We start from the raw sequence: 21,565 nt of genomic DNA, 5'->3' as shown, positions 1-21,565 counted from the left end.
TTAGATGCGTATTCAACAAGCGGACGAATCAGGTACTCAATTCTCTTTGTCATATGCGTAAAAGCCGAGCAATCCTCCGTCTCGCCCTTTTCTCCGCACCGACGGCCGCTGCCACCCGCCTTTGTCTCGGCTCTTTTCCTTGATGCTACCTCTTGGCATCGAATGCCGACGGGTTCAAGTCCTACAAGTTAATATTACAGAGCAGACTTATCCAGTGTCTTACTCGCTGAGCCTCCGACAAGAACTTGGTAACGCGAGCAATCGAAATTCTTGAATATCGAATGTCTTCTTTGTCTCAATCTGTGAGACCTGTCTCGTCGCTGACACGTGTTGAAAACTTCAATGTTATGAGATCAATGAACCTCTTTGTGCCTTTCATGAATGGTCCCTGCAACATTGATCACAGTAAATTCCACGTTATGTAATCTCGCATCAATCCTCAAATGGATAGCGCCGAAACGACACATGGCTCATCAGCTCCAACACCAGCGAAACCATCACCAGATATCACATCAACACTCACACCAGCCAGCAATCTCACACATCCTGGCTCCTGCATCGCCATGCCGTCAGCAGCTCATCAAAATGCCTCTCCCATTCCGCACATCCACGCCCTCTGCATGGAAGACGAATACAGCACCGCCCTCCAGGCCGCCGTCGAAGCTCACAGCCTCTCGTCCGTCTCAATCACCTACCACAACTGCGCCCTCTCCTTTGTAGAAGCCGAGTTCGATCTCATCGTGTCTCCCGCAAACTCATACGGCCGACTAGACGGAGGCTTCGACGACGCCATCTCGCGCTCATTCTCTCCCCGCGACGACTATCTCGCCCTCACAAGAGCTGCCCAGGCGAAGCTGTACGATGAATGGCGCGGCTTCGCTCCTCCGGGAACCTGCACGCTGCTTCGCATCCCCGACGACTTCCACGCCCGCTCACGAAACACCTGGAACACTAAATACCTGGCGCTGTGCCCGACAATGCGAGTCCCGCAGAATGTCAACTGGGATCATGAGGTTATCTACGAGTGCACGTGGAGCTTGCTCTGTGCGATAGATAAACACAACCGGGCAGTTCGTGAGGGCAGTCTGAGCGGGAGACATGACGAGATCCGCAGTCTTTTGATGGTTCCTATGGCTACGGGCGTGGGCGCGGTGAGTCCCGAGAGATGGGCGAATCAGACGGTGCTTGCTTTCGAGCACTATGTTGATGCGATGGAAAATGAGTCCAAATGGAGCTCGCTGGAACCTGGTGATATTATCGAATACGCACACGAGGTTGAGCAGACATGGGAGCTCTAGAGAGGCTGCTGTCGGCTATCATCATCCATTGGAAGACGCATATGCTTCGGTTCGTGTTGCGTCGTATCGTATGCTCTGCCGTGACATGAGAGAAGCGATCTACTGAATTGACCATGTATATGACGGTTTCCAGCGCTTGAAAACGCCTGCTGAGCAAAGCTCTGGTGGTTGAGCTCACCTAGGTCGCCATTGAGGTTTGTGCAAGCTCGCCTCGTGCATCTTCCGTGAGCGACGGCTGCTGATACTGCTCCAGCTGAACATACCAGCAGGAGGCAGTTATCCTTGAACGTGAACAGGTAAATACGTACTCATTCATAATATCTACAACGAAAATAGTAAAAGTCATCCCTCGAACCAAGGACCAACTCCACCAAACAGGCGCATCAACCGCGACAGCAAGCACCGAAACACATGTCCGGATCTAATTAAAATCATGTTAGAAACACTTCGTGCTGCCTCATCGATATCCAACTCACTTCTCCTATGTGATGGTACGCTTGTCGACTCAGCCATCTCCTTTGCAATCCATTTCAAGCACTTGGACAATGTCCCAGATCTCCCTCTGGATGATAAAAAGGCACCATCCGCACTCAGATTCCCAACATTTTCTCGGCTGTAGTATGGAGGAGGAAGCAGTGCATTTCCGTCTTCGGCTCCGTAGCTCGGCGGCAGGATCTCGCTATGGTCCATAAAAGTGTTGCCCGACGTCGCATCGGAACGGGTCGGTTTGAAGGTATCCGCCATTGTAAATAAGCCGTATATCGAGTTGTTTTCCGCAGATCGAGATTGTCTCTTCCGACAAAATATATTCTGATATCTGGGCATTTTCAACGGCCCTTTCTCGACTATTAGTTCTCCTTCAACTGCTCGTAAACTCAGCATCCGGAGAACTCTCGGTCTTTAAATCTGTCGCCGAGCTACTGGCAGTGACATGCCAAGCTTTCCAAGCTGTCACAGCACCCTCTTCAGCCGCCGGCTTACACTCAGTCAAAGAGATCCAGACCCTTGTCTTGGGTCAACTAAGCTTAAATAGTATGCATCACAAGGCCTGCGGCGCTTCGAATCAATCTGCACGGCCTGTCCTGCATGAGGGGCGAGCTGAATGAACTGCATATGCCTGGCGGGAGGAATGCGTTTGATGGACAACAAACAGCATGTGGCGGCATCATTTTTTCTCTCAGCTGAAGATATTGGGCAGCCATGGGGCTGGCACCAATGGATGTGAAAATGTAACCGCTGAGGCTGGGCGGATGAGGCAATGAAAGGCCCAAGAAATGAAAGGCTCAGGCTTGGCAAACTGCTACCCTCAAAGGTGAGATGCGGGGGAATCCAGATGACGGGCGATTTATATGGACAAGGGCACATCCGTAGATCTGATTAGCAGGGTTGACTCCTGTCCACGAGCCTCTCTGTCCATGTCGAAATCGCCATGATCGTTGGCGGCTTCACACAAGCTGTAGCCCGTATATGCTCGTATTCATAGCGCGTATCGAACATCATTTTGTCGAACGGTATTGGCGGATAGAGCTGATCAAAGCAATGCGACGGCGGCTAAGAGCTCCAACTCAGCTACCGCGCGGTGAACAAAGCGCAAAACACCATCATCAAACGGAGTCGCTATTCGTTCGTGATTCATGGAGCCTGCGCAAAGATGCATATCAACTCCATCTTGTTCCATCTACTTCCACTGCTGCCCTGCCGCATGGTATCAGCTCACTTCTGTCCAAGGCCCAAGCCCCAGCAGCATTGATGGATTCTCAGCTGAAGGCAGCCATACTCACGATTTGATCATACATCCATGATCTTGGGCCCCATTCTATTCGACTCTTTGTAAACTTTGCGATAATGGGGTGCCAAAATGGGAACTTCGGAGATGTGGCGGTGAGTACAAGTAGAAAAGAAGTCGAGTATGGTAACTGATGAGGAAGCTCGGTATCGAGACCAGAGTCAACTGTACATGCACCCAACAGAGTTCTCGAAACAGTATAAATAGAACATCGAGGCATCAATGCTCAGTCTTGAAACATCCAGCGAGCACGTGTCACCTTTTACACCCCCATCTTAGTCACGATAATACTACTAGGTACCAACAACACCGTCTTTGTCATGCCGAGAATCATTGGCATTGGCCACAAGATGGCGCATGCGATGTATCGTAGGAGATGCTTTTCTTCTCCACATTCTGGGGGAACGTTATCGGCGGTCTGGATTCATTGCAAAGGACAAGGGCATGTGTAGGTGGGCTTTCATACTCGTACTTTGCCCAATAATCCTTAGCAAAGGCAAAGCTCCACGGCGGACTACGAGATAATTTGGGTTATAAAATGCGACATGCTCCAAGATAGAATGGCCATGTTCTTGGTATCAATGTCCGAAAAATGCCTTTGCACAGCTCAGACGTCAATGTAGAATGTCAATGTACGAGAAGATAGCTCTATGACAGAGGCAGATCTGATAGATGCAGATAGATCTACTAGTTGGCAGATAGTAGATGGATCTAGTAGACATAAATACATCATTTACATCATCACGCTCGGAATTAAAATACAGATCGTCGCCAGCCAAGTGGGTGACAAATAACACCGCCGCTGATCACACATGAATCTATAGTGCCAGACGGGCGGTGTTTTCTGTCACCCTCATGCCAGCTTAAACACCATCGTACGGTAATGAACTCCGCGCTGCTGGCTAGACGATCTGGCAAGGCATGAGCGTCGGAATCCGCGGAGAGAATCGTCCGTGTAGAAACCCCAGCACCACAGCTGCTGCTACGTTGCAAGTGAGCGTTGTCTTATCGGGTACTCCGCGCTTCTGCTGTGAGTCTGTTTACTACACAAGTTGGTGACCGTACATGCGTACAACAATGCGGGCGGAAGCAGCCCGAGTACTTTATGAGCACGACAGAAAGACGGGATGCAGCGTCTCGTTGACTAGACCAGGTCCATGCTAGCGGGCGTATCAGGGCGACAGGGATCATCGAGGAACCAAAATCTAATTGAGGAAGCCGAACCAAGCGGTAGATTGATTCTTGGCACCTTCTAGGGATGTAGATCGCGACGCCGGGGACAGGCATTGTTTTGATGGGCCGTGTTCAAGCTTCAAGGTTCCCCTTTATGGACGCACGGCTGGAGATTGCAGATATACCTAATCTGCAGGCTCACACGCCGGCGGTTATAACATTCGAGGGTCCGATGAGAAAAAAATAAATAAATAGCAGAGTTACATTGATTAATGCGGGTTACTCCGAGGCTACTAAATGATTACCGTAGTGGTCACCTCACCACATCTTTGCTGACACCAGACCAAATCTTTTCGCAGCGTCTCAGGGTCATTCAGTCACTTCACCTCAGCTGTAAACGCTTCGAACACAGCCAATGGCTCGCAACATCAAACAGCTTGCGCGGCTTGAATGATTGTCAACGCTGATCTTCAGCCATCCAAGGCAAATGCGCGACACCAATGACGTCTCAACCAAGGAAAAAGTTTGATGCTGCGGTGGACCATGGCTGAAGGCACGGCCCCACTGGACAGGGAGAGGCGAAAACTTGGCTTTTTTGTTCGCGCGCCCCGTTTCTGGTTCGGCAATGCTCCGCCTCGAGCGTTACAGGATGGCGGTGATCCGAAGGGGGGGATGGCGAGATGGGCACACTGTATGGAGAACGGGGGGGTTGGAGGATGATGATGAGGGAATGGTGGAATGGGCTCAGGGGGGAGGAGAAAGCTGGTGAGTTGTTCGAAGCGAGGTATGGAGCTGGGGATGTGGTAATCAGAAGATGATTGATAAAGTACAATAATATGATATAATTAGATGTAGTTGAGAATGAGTATTGCGAATGGAATGAGTCTGGCAACAAAGTGGCGATGGTCGTCTAGGAGCAGTCTGGATGTGTATCTGTATATACACGCGCGATTTCTTCTTGAAAAGAGCTCATCTCATCTGCCTCGTCCCCAGTATGGATAGTACAAAGTAATCTGGCAACGGGCCTGCGAGATGCATCACGCCAGCCAGTATGATGATAGGCAGGAGAAGACTATCGCCATCTGGCTTATCAGCCCCTGCATGGCATGGCCTCTTGTCTTGGTGTCTGTCCAGCGGTCAAGGAGCATCCGTCAGACGGCCCAACTGCTACTGCTACATACTAATCTACTATTATGCTGTACACTGAATGCTGCCTGTGCGTTGTACAGTACAAGGAGAGAGACGGGCGAAATGAGGCCCGCATTTGAACATCCCCCTCACGGCATAGATTTGCATGTGGAGAGCAGCGATCAACGGCGCCCCAGGGGCTGGTGCTGCGTGGTTTTGGAAGCAAGATTGGCAACAGAGTCAGTCGACGCGAGTTTGATTGGGTCAAACAATGATGTGCAAAGATTTGTCTTTCTTCTTGCGCGCGTCTATGTACATACATCACCACACTCAGTCTCATGCATTGATTGATATAAGGGGGTCTCTGTCATTCAACTAAACTTGCACACAGGATGCCAGTCTCCCCTTGTTATCCGTTATGCTACTTAATTTAAAGCCATGCGGAATCTAGACTTGGCTTTCGACCAGCGACAAGAGCCTTCAAGCGCAAAAAAGCAAAACCCGCTCACGCAAATCCAACGTTAGCCGCATCCATCGTGAGGCCTGAGCTGCCTCATTGGGCCCTGCCAGCCAACCAGAGCCAGGGCCAAGCTTTGGACTAGCGATTCCAGAAGACATGGATCGCAGCAGCGGGCTAGGGCGAAACAAGGCAAGCATCGTGGACGAAAAGCTTGTCTTGTCTTTTGCTGCCGACGAGAGAGGAAGATGGAGCGATGCTTATGCACATGTAGCTTACTGTTAAGTCTTAGTTAGTGCTGAATATAGGCAGCTGGACTATGCATCTCAGGGCCTCGACTATGGTGTTTACAAAACAGAACCAACCAGCGCCCAATTGATGTCCACTGATTAAATTCCCTCTGTACAGGTACCTACCTGACCTCAGCAGCTCGCCCGCTGAGAACAGTGACATTGAAGCAGCCCGCTCGCCTATGTACAGCGCCTGTAGACACAAGAAAATACAGTGCCCACCGGCAACTCCCTTACGGAGTACTTGCTATCTAGAAATCACAACGTACATCAACCTTTGCACATACCACCGCCATAACACTCCCATCACCCAGTCTGCCGCCTCGTCTGTTAATCGCTACCACATCGCACAAGTTCTCGCTACTCGCCGCCTCTCATCAGCCGTGTACCCATCCTGCCGCCCTGGCGTGTCACCGCCCGCCCCATGTTCATGCTGGTCCATCCAAAACAACTCGCCCCCACCAAAATCTTCCATCCTTTTCATACCAACAAAAAAGCTCCAAATGTTCACCTCAGCCAAATCCCTGCCACAGCCCGGCCCTCTGTGGACCCTCTTTTCATCATACCTGGAGTTCCTTTGACTCGACTCGGTTCATGGTTTGGCCTTGTTGTTCTGAGTTGCTCCGAGCAGTTTGTGTGCCCTTCCTGTTCGTTTCTATTCCTGTTCCTAGTCCTCTTTTCCTTCTGTCTCTTTGTCTTTCTTTGCCTCCTCCATCTCTCGACTCGACTTAACTCGAATTCTTTTCTCCTTCTCTTCTTCCTCATTATCATACACACTCTCGCTCTCTCTCTGTCAACCTCGTCCTCTCTTTGACGCACATCTCCTCGCCAGTTCCTTCACTTTGGCGAATCACCCGCGGTCGATACATGTAGGACTCGACTTCACACAGAGCTGTTTGCATGTTTGCTTGCTTTTCCTCGTGTTTCTCAACTTTCCAATCAAGCTTCCTCCGATAAGCTCGATTGTGTCACCATTTCCGCATTCTCTTTTCCCGGCAATAGAGATTCGTTTGTACTATTGACTTGTCACCCACTATCCGCCACCTAACCCGCACACTCGCTTCAACCCATCATCTTGCGCTGGCAGAATCAAGTTTTGATACTTTAAACTCCTCAACGAAAAGTGGCCCCTACAGGTGTTCTTTATCAAGAGCACATCCTCGTTGGCAGCACATGCTTCAGAACCCGCACGCAGGAGACGACTCATGCAGGCAAACCTCGACTACCAGAGCTTCTCTAGAATGGGCGTCAAGTTGTTGCCAGGCCCCCATCGAGTCATCAGCATGAAGAGCCCAATTGTGCGGTCCATATTGGGCGCCCTGTGCGTCTTCATCATCATCATGGCTACCATGCACAATGACAGCCTTCACGTTCGCTCCAAGCTGTTCGAGCAAGCCGGCGTCAGGACTGGATCCGCACACGCCTCCCAGCAGCATCTCGATAGCAAACCTGCGGCACCCAAGGTCAAAATGGATTGCAACGCCGACCTAGCCCACCTGACTCAGGTCAAAGAGCGCTATAATCTCGAGGACCGGTTTCAATACATGAAACGCTACGTCCGATTCACTCGCAAAGACGGCCTCGAACGCAAGCGAATGACCAAGCTCTCCCAGAAACTGCTCCCTGATAGCTTCAGAACGGTTGAGCTGAGCAAAGGCTTCGGTGGAGGCGATGTGTGTGCTGCTCCCCTTGAGGTTGACGTGCCCGCGTCCGACTACCCTCGCACCGTCAACGCGTCCGACTACATCTTTGGAGTCTCGACCACGTACAAACGCTTCATGGATGCAAGCACGACGCCCATCAACGAGTGGATCTTTTGGCTCACCGACAGCCACGGCAATTCAAACGGCGGCAAGCTGTTGCTCATGCTCCTCGATGCCACCGACGATCAGCTTCAAGAGGTGGCCAACATGCTGGGCGATGTGGGCATCGATGTCGACGTCTACCACTCCGACTCGTCGGTCGAGATGGCCGTCCGATACCTGACTCTGGTGCCGACTCTCTTCACCCACCCCGAAGCAAAAAGCAGAAAGTGGCTGGTAACTTGTGATGACGACACCTTTTTCCCCAACATGCATGGCCTCATTGAGAAAATGGCGACCTTTGACCACACGAGGGACATGTACATTGGCACTTTGTCCGAAGACGTCGGTGCCATTGAGCGTCACGGCTCTCAGGCCTTTGGAGGAGCGGGCGTTTTCTTGTCGCGGTCCATGGCAGAGAAAATCACTGGCCACTTTGGCGGCTGTACCACGCAGGCCAAGATTCTCGAGTCCAACTCTGGCTGGGGTCCTCAGGGCGACATCATCCTGCGCAAGTGCATCTACGAAAACACAGAGGTGCGATTGACCACTCTCTGGGATCTCTGGCAACTCGACTTTTTCGGTCACCCCAGCGGCTTCTACGAATGGGGCATCAAGCCGCTCTCGCTGCACCACTACCGTGGCGGCGGCTGGCACAGCGCCAAGCCTGGACAATACACCAAGATTGCCCACGCGTGTGGCGAAGATTGCACTCTGATGCGCTTCCAAACCACGGACGACTTCATCATCTCGGGCTACTCCATTGCCCACTACCCCCAGGGCATCACTTTCGATACCAACCAGCTAGAAGCCACTCTGTACGCCGCGCCTGAGAACAAGGGCTGGAACCTTGACTTTATGTTTGGCCCGCGACGACAGTCGCTCCTCAAGACGGGGCGCAAGATTTCCTGGGAGCTTCAGGAGTCGGAACTCCAATCGGATGGTTCCGTTCTGCAAACATATACGCGAAGCAGAAATGACGAGAGATGGGTCCACGCCGACAAGCAGCCAATGAGCAACATTGACGGTGTCATTGAGCTTGTTTGGATCCCCTCATAAAGCCGGAAAACTCGACGCGGTGCAACCTTTGCCCTTTTAATCTCTGCTCGAGTCTGAGGAAGAGGCAGGTAACGTTGGACAGCTTGAGACACCGTTTTCTCCCCCCGGGTGTCACCAGGACAGGACGGATATGTCCCATCTGGGTAGTCGGGCTGTGCGGCGTACCTTGTGTCTAGGACGCGAATCGTTCTCTTCCCACAGAAAGGCCCAAGACAGGACACACGATACCATCAAAGGCTGTTCCAAAGCCAAAAGTCAGCAAACCATAGATTTTCTTCTTTTATTCCATCTTTTTTTTTTTGTTTCTCAACGGCTGGCGTTTTGGAGCTTGGTGGGCTGGATATCCATATCGACGTGCATCCCGTACAATAGTCGGAAACGGGACATGAACAGCTCGAAGGGTGCTTTGTCCTTGAAGTCGAATGTGAGGGAGTTGATCATTTCTTTTCTTCAATGACTCTTCAATGATTGTTTTCTTCCTCACCATTTTGCTATTTTTTTTTTCTTCTTCCATCCTGACGCATTGGGCTCAGGGTGTATCATGTCATGTAGACTTTGTCTTTTCGCGATGATGGCCTAGTGCAGCGCCACATTGCTTTGAATTATACGATGCAAGACAATTTGTAGGAACTGCAAGTTACATGGGCTGAGACGAGGCCGAGAGGATGCAGTGCTGGGCTGAGCCGATGACCTTTTTGATAAAAGGGAGCTATAGACGATATGAATAAAATATTAGACCTCTTTAACACGATATGGTGTTTCCGGTGCTTGAATGTTTCCACACCAAACAGTAGGTATGACCAGTAGGCTGGTTTTCGCTTGGTTCAGCTGGACAAGAACATCAACTCGACTCCTAGAACTTGGTTCCTTTCTTTGAAGGAATCGACAACCTCTGCTGCAGAAGGCTTCTCTCTGAGGACCGGCACCCTGGGTGATGATGATGACTAAATAACGACAATGACTTTGGTAGAGAGATCTGGCCTTGGGAGTTGCCATGATAGATCGAACCCTGCAGAATTCACAACTGCCGAGGATTGTCAGAACTTGGAGGAGTAGCAGTCCTCGACCAACCCCCAACTCTCCGATAAACGTAATGGGTAGGGCGAAAACTTGGATGTGTTTTGAGTGTTGTGATAATATTAAAGATTATGGATATTAAATTAGGACTACTAATTGACTGATAACTTGTTGATCCTTTGCATTTCGTTCGGCCTTGATCTGGTTCATATTTGTCTGGTATATTCTTAGTAATCATTGCTACAAGCACCACTTCTCCTTGTGGTTAAATAAAGACTTGTCTCGCTGGACACTTGAACTGTAGCTACTAGATAGTCTCATTATATATGAAATATATCCTTTGGTGTTTCAAGCGCCCAATTACGGCATCATTACCATAATGAATCAATCACTTTGTTTAATATCACCGTCCAGGGTATGTATGAAGCGTCATCGAAATGATGAAAGGCTGCTGAGTCATCGATGACGCCCCTCCATGGATAACCCGGCAATGCCCCGCCAACCACCGACCAGCAATACAAAGATGCAAATAATACCCGGAGCTGGTCATGTCATGATAGCTTCTTCCTCTCCTACAAACTCCTCTGTAGCTTTTCTGCATTCCCTCAAGGCCCGATAGCGGCCCGGCGCCCAAAATGTCCACGTATGGAATCCCTCCCTCCTCTGCTGTGTTTTGCGCTTTCTGACCGCTTGTGATTTGCTGCTTTCTAACCGCTTGTGATTTGCTGCTTTCTAACCGCTTGTTATTTACTGCAGGCCGTCCACCAACATTCTTTGCATCCCGTTCCGCCGGTCGCTTCACATTTCGCTGTCGACGACGATCCGGCAGTACATCAACACCAAGTATGACCAGCACCCGGACATGTTCCAGTTCGATCTCGAGGCGGTGGATGCGCTGCGCCGAGACGCGGTCAATGTGCGGGAGCCGCATCTGAGCGGCATCCGGAAGCTGCAGGTGTACGCGGGCCAGCTCGTGTGGATTGGTGGCAAGTTTCCAATCGATGTGCGTAACCACTCTGGGAGTTTTTGTTGTTTTGGAAGGATAGGGTGGGATTCGAACAGGAAATCGAGGAAGAAGAGTCATAAGATATGACGACAAAGACACCAGATGCTGATGATGTGGATTGACTCTAGATTGGCGCCGAATTCACCTGGTATCCCGCGCTGGGCTACCACACCGAACGGCCGATGGCGCGCAACAACCTCAAATACGAGCTCATGAACGTCCTCTACAATCTCGCCGCCCTGTATTCCCAGCTGGCCCTCAACACTCCCCGAGGAGACACCGAAGGTCTGAAATCGGCCGCCAATTACTTCTCCCTCGCCGCTGGCGTCCTCTCCCACGTTCAGAAATCCGTGCTTCCCGAGCTGCGCATGTCCGACCCGCCCGACGACATGGACAACAATACCCTCGAGTCCCTCGTGCAGCTCTTTTTGGCGCAGAGCCAGGAGTGCTTCTGGCAGAAGGCGGTCATGGACGGCTACAAGGACGCTTCAATCGCAAAGCTGGCTGCGAGGGTCTCTGACCTGTATAATCTGGCAGCCGAGGCCGCTGTTCATAGTGAAGCCATCAGCAGCGAGTGGATCCATCACATGAACGCAAAGCATCACCACTTTGCGGCAGCCGCCCAGTACCGCGCCGCATGCGATTGCCTGGAAAAGAGAAAGTACGGCGAAGAGATTGCGCGTCTAAAGGACGCCGTCCTCTGCGCAAATGATGGGATCAAAGAGGGCCGGGTATCCTCATTAAACAAGACCGTCATGGAGGATTTGCAGGCATTGAAGCGAAAGCTGGAGGAGGATTTGAAGAGGGCCGAAAAGGACAACGACTTAATCTTCCTTAGTATGTCTTGGCTGGTAACTCCCCTTGGAGCTCGTTGCGCGCTAACAATCACGTAAAGATCCTGTCCCTCCGAAAGCTGAATTGAAAATCCTCGAGAGAGCCAACATGGCCACAGCTAGAACGCCTCCTCAGGTGGCTAATCCTCTCGACTACCTCGGGGATCACGCCGAGCTTGGGCCGGCGCTCTTTTCAAAACTGGTTCCGTTCTCAGTTCACGTGGCTATATCCATCTACGAGGAGCGCAGAGATCGGACAGTGAACCAAAACATCATTCAGGAGCTCGAGAATTTGACAGAAAAGATCCACACACTCCTTAGCTCCGTTGGCTTACCTGGATCTCTGCAAGCTCTGGAAAAGCCACTTGGTCTACCGCCGAGCTTGATTCAGCACGCGGAGGAAATTCGACAATCCGACGCCATCAACAAGATCCAAAGGAGTTTTGCCGACATTGACAAGCTGCGATCCAACGACTGGGCGATTTTTGAAGAAGGCAAAGCAGCGCTAGCCGCTGAAAAGGACGAGGACGAACAGCTGCGGAGGAAATACGGCACCAGCAGATGGCGACGACCAGAGAGCCAGGCTGACCCCAACGGTTCCAAGTTCTGGGCGGCAATAGGCGAAATCGAAGGCTATTTCCAGAATAGCTCAATTAGCGATGATGCCGTTCGGGAAAAGTTTATGACGAACAAGGACTTGTTGGAAGTTCTTTCGGGGTCGAACCAGTCTCTGATGAACTACGTGCCTGCGAGTGCCCCCGTCGAAACGTCGGGTGATTTGAAAGCATCTGTTGGGCGATTGCGAAGTGTGTACAATGATATCCTGCGGCTGGAGAGTAGGAGGAGGAAAAAGGTCGAAAGCTTGAGGGAGGCGGCGCGGCGCGACGACATTAAACCCGATATTCTTAAGGAAGCGGCTCGTCTAGAACGGACGTATACTACGACACCCTTGCAGACGGTTCACTTTGAAGAGTTTTTCGAAAAGCGACTGGACAAATTGTACGAGCCTGAACTGGAAGCCATCGAAAAAGAAGCGCAAGAGCAAGAAAATCTCTTGACGCTTCTTCAGCGCGCAAACAGGGAGTTTGAGTCTCAGAAACGCCTCATAGATGGCAAGGGTCATCGAGATCGCGAACAGGTGCTGCAGAAGCTCAACGGCGCGTATTTCAAGTACAAAGAGATTGGGACCAACTTGGAGGTGGGAAGGAAATTCTACAATGACCTCAACAAGATAGTCGCAAATGGTTTCCGAGATGCTGTCAAAGCCTGGGCGGCGGAGCGACGGATTGAGGCGAGGCGTTTGGAAGAGTAAGTTTGTCGTAAAGAATGTGGAATGCGGTTGTTTGCGGGCTAACATTGTTTGATCAGGGAACTCAATATGCCTCCCCTTTCGAATCTCAACATCACCCACCAACAGGCAGCTCAGGCTCCATCCGGATTCACAGCCCACCCTGTTACCCACCAACCAGCCCAACACGACCAATACCAGCCATCATACCAGCAGTCATATCAACCATCGTACCAACAGCCACCACCGCAGCAGCAGCATTATCAACAGCCACAGCAACAGCCCTTATTTTCAAGGCCCGCCGTTCAGAGTCCCGCAGAGGCTTCGATACAATCTTGGGCTGGCCAAACACAGCAGCAGCCGGCGCAGCCACAGGTGCAGCCACAGCCTGGCCAGACACCAAGCCCGATGCCTGGAACGTGGAACCCCTCAATGGGCATCAAATTTGGAGGGCCACCAGCGGGAGGGTCACAGGGTAGCGGAGGGACATGGAGCGCCAATTCAGGCATTAGATTTGGTTGATTGACGTATGATTGGAATACCGCAATGCCTGACATAATGGAGTCTACTATATATATACCTACAATCTATACACGTGTACATATATAATGTGGACATATTTTACGACGTTGGCATATTCAAGTTCCTGGGATATATTAGATGCATATGCAGACTTGTTTGAATGAATACGTGAATGAGCGATATGAATTATCACTCCAGGGAGCACTATACAGCAACAGCTTGTCCATGTGGTCTGCATTAACCAATGCTCACTCGTAGCATGGGACAGCATTGTTAGGATCCATTGGCCTCATGCTGCTTCTGGGCCGACGATTGTAAGACTTCCGGGGAAGGATGTGGCGCCCATGAGTTGAGAACAATATGAGACAGTAGCGGGTTTGTGCCAGTTCAGTTGCAAAAAGAGCATGGTGATATAGGCGATTCTGCGTTTAATTTGTTTTAACCAAGGCTCACCAAAGGCAGAAAGTCGTTGAAAATTGGCGAATTAATTTCCATTACAATGACTGGACAGCAAAGGATACAGCCTCACCGGCAACTTGGTTCATTGATGGTATGCGAATGGGTAAATGAAAGGGGAACGAAACTAGAGATCAACACGATCCGCATGCTATTTTCCCAAACCGGCTTTTTGTGCCATCTTGCATGTTGAATAGATTGCAATCCTCGAGGATCATCATGTATGCTGCTTTACTTTGCATGTTCTGGCCGACGTTGGACGGGGAAATGAATCAGAGTGTCATGCTGCCCCTGTCAAGGGAGGTTGTTGACTCTTGCTCAGGGCTGATCCCTTGATGGGATGGTATGGAGTCTTAAAAGGCTGGCATTGTCCTGCTCCTCCACTGGCGATCCCTCTACCTTTACGTTGGCTTCATTGCCTGTGCCTGAAGATCTTAAGGCGTACATCTGGGATATGGATTGCTGTCGATGAATACCAACTACCAACATGTGTTTTACGGCATGTCTCTACGAGACGTGGTGCGAAAGCTGTTGTGAGTGCGTACTTACATGGCATCATTGCATTCCTAAGGTTTCCCCGAACACGCTGTGTGTGTGATTGCCTGGGCAACATTCTGAAACGAATCAAAATGCCATTAACACGGGAATTCTTTGAATAACGTCATGAAACGTTTCAAAAGAAATCCGTGCTGGTCACCGTCGAATATAAAGACGAGAGTATCCAGCAGCAGCGAGCTCAAAAACAGACTCTCATACATACATACTCTCTCATCGACACACCCAAGAAGAGTTTCTCAACTTGTCATAGAAGGAAAAAAAAAAGGCAACGTCTCCAAAATGAGGTTCACCACCGCCGTCGTCTCCATCCTCGTGGGCAGCGCCTTCGCCGCCCCCACGGAAATGTCCGCCGAGATGAATGCCGACACAGCTTCCGACATGTCCGCAGATGCTATTGCTGCCCTTTCACACATGCAACTATCCGACATATTCAGCGAGCGCCAGCTGGCCGTGCTCAAGGTCCTCTCCGAGCACAAGCACGAGCTTGGCCTGAACGACAAGGAGGCCGAGATGATGGATACCTTTATGGGGGCACTGCACGAGACGTTCCACCTCAACGACAAGAGACAAATTGCCATTCCTCCAAGCATCATCACCAATGCCACTGATGCTATCGGCAATGCTACCAATACGGTGACGGGCGCGCTGGGGAACCCTGGGGGTTTGATTGATCCTCTCAACGTCACTAATACTAATGCTACTACCGGTGCGGTCGGCACAACCGCTGGAAGTATAGCTAATGCTACTACGGGGGCTCTTACGGGCTCGACTGCACTTTTGGATATTCTCAAGAGCATTCCGGCGTTGGGAGCTCTGTTGGGCGGGACCACCGGCGGCCTTGGAGGGGCTACGAGCGGACTGACGGGGGCTGCGAGCGGGTTGGGAGGACTTACAGGGGGTCTTGGTGGACTGACGGGCAGCCTGGGAGGATCAACTGGAGGTCTTGGAGGATTGACTGGAGGTCTTGGAGGACTGACGGGAGGTTTGGGTGGCCTTAGTGGGCTTTTGTGTCCTCGTTCTGGTGGGCTTCTCGGCGGTATTCTCATTCCTGGGATCTTGTAAATGGGGTTGTTCGTTGTGAGACATGGCCTTGTAAGGATTGATAAAAGGGAGCGTGTAAAGAAAAAGACGGGGGAGGGAGGGCTTAAGATGAAAACAGCAATGATTTGATGAATGTAGTAGCATCTACCTAGGTATACACACCAATTTCCATTTCTCAAGAGAGCTTTTGCTGTGAGAGTTTGGCGTTGTGCTATGTTATGGATGGCCATAGTCTGTAAACAGGTAGGGTACAGACAGATGTGCTTTTATTGTGTTGGCAGAATGGTATATCTCTTAGAGCCACGATTGACGTCGTATGTGGTGATTGTCGATTATTCACACAGGAGGCACAGGCTTTGCTGATAGAGCTACAGGATATATCTATACTTTACCATAGAACTTCCATATGTACATGTAGTTACTAATCTATGGACACCGATTCACTACATCGTGCTCGTCTCGTTCGATCAAAGCCACTTGCTAACCTTGGCCACAGCTGGAGAGGACCGTCAGAGTTGATCAAGTGTCAGGTACCTGCAAATATGTGTATGGCTCCGGCAAATGGTAGTTACCTCTCTCCTGGCAGCCACCTGGCACCCTCACATCGCCATCATCACCATGAACCGAGGGCTGTGCACGGATCATGAAGCTTCTCTCTCCTCTGCTTCTCTCACTTCTTCCTCTTTGCTTCTTCTTCTTTTATGCATCACTCACCAGCTGCCACTCTGAATCCATATCATTCGCCCTCTCGCGTCTCATGCCTCCCGGAGGATATCAACACCATTCAACATTGGTTCCCCATCTCATTGTTTACCCTTTGTGCAGGCAGCATAGTCTAGAACTGTTCTAGACAATGCCTAATCAGACCAACCTCTGGCTGTATCGGGAGCCTAATCCCGCCCATATGCATCTGTCTGCATCTCATTCAGATTCAGATGCGAAGCAGCTACCACAGGAGCCGGATTATGACAAGTACGCCGCAATGATGGAGCTGTGGTCCAAGATCCATTCAAAGGCTCACCTGTCCTGGAGAGAAGGCCTGGAGACGGCCCGGCAACTGCAGGCGGGAGAGCGCTCTGTTTCGGTGTTGCGCAGATTTGTGACCAAGGCCATGAGAGAAGAGGTCACAGACGTTGAATTCGTGCGCTACAAGTTTCGGACCGCTTCCGACCGGCATCCCATCATGCAAGACGACGTGTCAAGGCTCATCCCTTTGGCTCTGGGCCGTCTGATGGGCATGGGGTCTCCAGACGACGCAGATGAGCAGGCCCTCAGATGCCCTGGCCTATGGGATGGACATTTTGTTCCCAGAACCATCTTCAGGCCGGATCTCAGGTTGGCCGTGGAGTACGCAGACGAAATCATGCAACTATTGAAGACTGCGCGAATGAGGGATCCTTTGGAGCTCGCAACAATGGAGCAGAACGCAACGAAATGGCTCACGAAGCTTGCGGACTGCGTATGGGACGCGACTCATGTTGAGTGGTTGAGAACCTGGACAATCCCTTCCATTCACTCCAGGCGTAGAACCTTTTATTACACGCATCACACAGCAGCAGTCGCTGTCCACGGGTGAAGAGATGCCAGCCTTGGATCATGTGGCCCAGGCTATTATTGGGCAGTCAACGGTTCCCCATTCAGAGACGGCGGTTACTACTTCTAGTGTTGAGGCTATGCTTGAGAGTGTTCCTCCAGCCTCTGAACACGACAACAACCAGATTCGCAATGTGATGGAACCATCAAACGACCAATCGCCCGCTTCAAACGACCAGACGCCGGATGCTGAGGGGCAGACATCAAAGTCAATTGAACAACCGTCCAACCCAAGCCCATTAATGGATGCTGCAGCTGCTGTAGCAAACAGTCCACTGCTGGATTATCCGCTACGAGTTTATGATTGGCGTACGCCGGCCAAGTCCACGCCTCTGGTTCGTGGAAATGATGATGGTCCAGCGTCTAACGATGAAACGCCATCTTCTGAGGGTGTCGGGGATGAGGTACGCTACCCAATCACGAAGACCCAACTTTCAGAAAAGCAAATTCTAACCCCAGACACGCAGGCTACGGGAAATGCTTGGCCCCCAGAGAGAGTAATAGCCTTTATCAATGACCTGTCAGAGGATGCGAGAACATCCGACTGGACGATTGTTCGCACTGTTGAGCTGGAGGATGAGTGGTACATACACGGATACTGGCCACCCGCACAGGAGGTGGCCAGTTTGGTGAGACAAATAGCAGAAAAGTATCCCCGACCTATACCAACTGACTTGGCGAATGGTCTGGCTGATTGGGAGGAGCATGGGATGAATGTGTGAGGAGTTCAAGCGTGTTATGGGTTTTTGGGAAGGAAGATCTCAAGGGGACAGGCACTACAAAAGGCAAGCAATGGGTTTTTCTTGGGTCGTTGGGAGGGATTGGGAGTGATTGAGCAACGGTTTCATCTTCACCACGAAAAGTTTATTCTGCTGGGAGTGAGGAGGACGATGATGTCGTTTTCGAGATGGGGTGCTAGGCGAGCTTCTTAAGCAGGGGGTTTCCGTCGTAAAACATCTTTGCCGGGGAATTAAAACACCAAGGACAATATAGTCGCGATGGATATTACCTGGTAGTGAGATTACTCTTATTTATTATACCAAAGATAGTAATAATTAGAGGCGTCCTGTGCTCGCTTTTCTCCTCTTTGTCATTGACTGTATTCCTTGACCCGTGATTCCCAGTAGTCCTTGTCAATGTTGATGCAATCTATTGATGCGCTCTCTAGTTGTAATGTAATGTCTACTGTTGAGCAGGCACTACAAAGGCGCCTTTGACTAGAGACGGCGGGCCGCGTAAGGGGTGAGGCATCTAGTCAGTAAATGGGCTTTTGATGTAAGCACAAGACACGATATAGACCCCCTGACTTTACTAGACCCAGGTTGGGCTTAAAAGTATGTAAAGAGGTATATCTCATGCTGTATTCACTGATAATGTGAAACAGTTGATCTAAAGAGGGAGGGCTTTGGGCGGTGCTGGCATCGTTGTCTATGTAGTTAGGGTATGATCTGTCAGTATGAGGATAGGTAGGCAGTGAAAAGGGAGTGACAAACTTTGATGATGTCTGAATATGGCTGTTGTGAAGCTAGAACGCGCCATTTACCTAAGCTAGAATAATAATGGGCAGCGATGACAGAAGGAATCCTGAAGCAGACTGGAGAGAGAAGGCTGCTAGGATGATCCAGAGGAACTACGATAAAGAGAAGAAGAGAGAGAAAGAAGAGAGAATAGTGGAAATGCACCACGAATAGATAAATACAAATGGAGAGAACCCCCAGAGGTTGCGTGGGTGCTCGGTGTTGGTGATTGATGGGAGAAGTGAGAGGTATTTTTGCTCAGCTGTAGAGAACCTTACAACGTTGAGAACCCAAATTCCGAGGACAGGATGCACGTATCCTGTGCATGCGCACACAGACATTGGAGTTGACGATTGCTTTCTTATGTAAAGGGCGTTTTGCTTTAGCTGCACTCTGCCACCAGATGCCAACCGTTTTGCATTTGCTAGCCAATCCCCTGCTCTTGATGCCTTGATACCTTGTTGTTTGTGTGCAAGCTTGGATTCAATTATAAATCCCATCGCTCTCTTTTCTTCCTCTTACGTTTATCCTTCTCTTATTACCATTAGTAAAGCATCACCCGCTTATACGTTTCCTCGTCTTCTCAAGATTACTCCGTTTACATTCTCTTACTCTTTTCTCAAAGCTGTATTCTTTATTATTTTATGCGGTACGTGTTTTAATACAAATTTACCATGGCTGTTAATTAACCAAGGATCAGGAATCGCTTCTTCTACCCTATTTCTCCTTTCCGATTTCGACATCATCACCATCCGGTGAGACAACGTCCAGCCTTTCGATGAGAGTCACAGTTGCACAATCTTTCTTTCGACTCAAGTGTCGGCGCTGAAGTCACTGTCTATACTCTTCTCATACGCCGTGTATGTCCACGAGCGTCTAAACCAGGCTTTGGCTAATCATAAATCAGAAGATTGGCGCCATAGTATCGTCCAGTCAATATCGGTCAACGATTATGCCGTTGCTTCGCATTGGTATCTTGGAGAGATTATACTCCCGCAAGAGCTAGGAACTGAGCTCATTCTAGATTACCCCGAGTACGAACATCTGGCGAAGACGTGGTCTGCAGTTCATGATGGCGCACACTGGGCCTGGGAGGCAGGATTTAAGGAGATCAAGGCCCCTGAGGAAGTCGTCCTCGAAAGCGCCGTGGAGGTACGCTATGCTTTTACACATATCTCCTCAGTCACCAAGCGAGAATACACCAATATATTCCTTGGAGAAACGACGTGCGATGATTTTATTGTGTCGCCAAATATGCAGCGTCAGCGGAACGGCTCTGTTTCCGCAGCTGATTCCGACGAGGAGTAAGCGAGATACGGAAGACTTCTGAAGAAGATGCTGAAGATGCTAGAACTTACATATCCTGGTGAGGCCAAGGGCCTTGGCCAAGCGGAAATGGTATATGCGGCATGCAATAAGACGTCAAATAGGGCGGAAGACGTCAGGAGACGGAATGTTTGATTTGTCTTCATGTCTCATGTAGGACCAACCCTTGGGGACAGTGTCTGAGAAGTCCCATGCCCATAGTCTGTAACCTCACCAACAGCCTTATCCAGGAAATTGACCGACTCAACTGAAGCACACACTGCAATTCAAAAGACGCTCTCTGGGACAAGCGGGAGACTATATGGGGCCCATTGTAGGGGACTTGCGTGATACTACAGTTGGTAAACCCATTTGGCCCGGATCTACATTGAGTAGATCACATACTAGTATGTATGGTTGGTTAGTCAAACAGAGCGAGACTTCATTAAAGCATCATACTGCGAATCTCAAATTCCCTTTGCGCTATAGTTCGCGCTTTCAAACTTACGCTAGGTGTAGCTTGTCCTAGCCAACATATCTTTGGCCACGATTTATCGAACTTTCTAACCCGCCAACACCATCAGCTGAAGCATGCGGAATAATGATAAAAAGCAGCCGATGGTATGGAGAGGATTCCCAAAGGACAGATACAAGCCTCTGTCTAACTTGGTTATACATACTGGTAAAGGAGTGCATGCCATAGCCCCCTGCTGTTTTTGAGGACATGACGGGGATCAAAGATGAAATCCAGCATCCCTACGAGCTCATCATCATAGGTATGGGATACATCAATTTAGTTTCAACCAGCTGCAAGCCATGGGAAATATATGTGCATGGAGAAAGCATTTATAATATGACGTTGCCAGCTGCTTGCCCTCGGCTCAGATTTACCTACCGAGCTGGAGTGACACCATCTCAGACAAAGGACAGAGCACATATGCAAGTGGTTCCTCCATATTACATTCCTTGCCTTGGCACCAAACTGTCGGGACCAGAGGCGGAATGCGATCGCCTGGTTTTGGCCAAGGGAGACTATCTATTAGGATTGGCTTCAGCGCCCTACGAAACAAGACATTTTAGACTACGATCCGTAACCCCGAATTCCGCCAGTAGACTCTATGCAAAGCAATTTAGCAGCGATGGGTCACACTACAGATGATTAGACACTCACACGCTTGACTTGGATGTCTGAGATGTGTTTAACACGCCTCATGTCCAAGACAAAAATGGTACTCGTAAACCTAGGATGAAAATTTTGGCCAATGCATCCCTTAACGTGCTCAATCACAACCTACGTAGAGAGAATGCAGGGGATTACGCATCGACGGGTGCAAAAGTATAAAAGGCATCAATTTCGCCCAGCTTCTCTCAACGGCATACAGACACCAACCATCACTCCTGCTCCAGAGCCTACAAAGCCACCTACCTTGTTATCA

The 21,565-nt window shown here is 50.2% G+C and overlaps 6 protein-coding genes across 6 annotated transcripts; 5 read left to right on the top strand and 1 right to left on the bottom strand.

Moving 5' to 3' along the window:
• The first annotated feature begins 196 nt into the window (after nucleotides 1-196).
• V8C40DRAFT_253259 (uncharacterized protein) lies at nucleotides 197-1,967 on the top strand. The gene has a single exon (XM_083217568.1). It carries the CDS (start codon nucleotides 444-446, stop codon nucleotides 1,296-1,298), a length of 855 nt encoding a protein of 284 aa, XP_083069844.1. The 5' UTR covers nucleotides 197-443; the 3' UTR covers nucleotides 1,299-1,967.
• V8C40DRAFT_253257 (uncharacterized protein) lies at nucleotides 1,603-2,528 on the bottom strand. Its single transcript, XM_083217567.1, has 2 exons — nucleotides 1,775-2,528; nucleotides 1,603-1,719 (listed from the first exon to the last, which is right to left on the bottom strand). Exons 1-2 carry the CDS (start codon nucleotides 2,178-2,180, stop codon nucleotides 1,682-1,684), a joined length of 444 nt encoding a protein of 147 aa, XP_083069843.1. The 5' UTR covers nucleotides 2,181-2,528; the 3' UTR covers nucleotides 1,603-1,681.
• Nucleotides 2,529-6,607: 4,079 nt separating this feature from the next.
• Nucleotides 6,608-9,737, top strand: V8C40DRAFT_253253 (glycosyltransferase family 31 protein). The gene has a single exon (XM_083217566.1). It carries the CDS (start codon nucleotides 7,338-7,340, stop codon nucleotides 8,991-8,993), a length of 1,656 nt encoding a protein of 551 aa, XP_083069842.1. The 5' UTR covers nucleotides 6,608-7,337; the 3' UTR covers nucleotides 8,994-9,737.
• An 800-nt stretch (nucleotides 9,738-10,537) lies between these two features.
• On the top strand, nucleotides 10,538-13,841 carry V8C40DRAFT_253250 (BRO1-like domain-containing protein). Its single transcript, XM_083217565.1, has 5 exons — nucleotides 10,538-10,653; nucleotides 10,767-11,013; nucleotides 11,145-11,853; nucleotides 11,912-13,157; nucleotides 13,218-13,841. The coding sequence occupies exons 1-5, from the start codon at nucleotides 10,646-10,648 to the stop codon at nucleotides 13,657-13,659; spliced, it is 2,652 nt and encodes an 883-aa protein (XP_083069841.1). The 5' UTR covers nucleotides 10,538-10,645; the 3' UTR covers nucleotides 13,660-13,841.
• A 1,111-nt stretch (nucleotides 13,842-14,952) lies between these two features.
• On the top strand, nucleotides 14,953-15,735 carry V8C40DRAFT_281723 (uncharacterized protein; the record flags this gene model as incomplete). Its single annotated transcript, XM_083221666.1, has 1 exon — nucleotides 14,953-15,735. The coding sequence occupies one exon, from the start codon at nucleotides 14,953-14,955 to the stop codon at nucleotides 15,733-15,735; it is 783 nt and encodes a 260-aa protein (XP_083069840.1).
• An 832-nt stretch (nucleotides 15,736-16,567) lies between these two features.
• Nucleotides 16,568-20,132, top strand: V8C40DRAFT_269028 (uncharacterized protein; the record flags this gene model as incomplete). Its single annotated transcript, XM_083220028.1, has 4 exons — nucleotides 16,568-17,173; nucleotides 17,268-17,711; nucleotides 17,775-17,931; nucleotides 19,732-20,132. 4 exons carry the CDS (start codon nucleotides 16,568-16,570, stop codon nucleotides 20,130-20,132), a joined length of 1,608 nt encoding a protein of 535 aa, XP_083069839.1.
• Nucleotides 20,133-21,565: the final 1,433 nt, after the last annotated feature.

The sequence above is a fragment of the Trichoderma camerunense genome (genome assembly GCF_050948025.1).
Source record: "Trichoderma camerunense strain CBS 138272 chromosome Unknown V8C40scaffold_17, whole genome shotgun sequence".
Taxonomy (NCBI): domain Eukaryota; kingdom Fungi; phylum Ascomycota; class Sordariomycetes; order Hypocreales; family Hypocreaceae; genus Trichoderma; species Trichoderma camerunense.
Note: the sequence above shows the minus strand (reverse complement) of the source record. Positions and strands in the feature narration are given on the sequence as shown.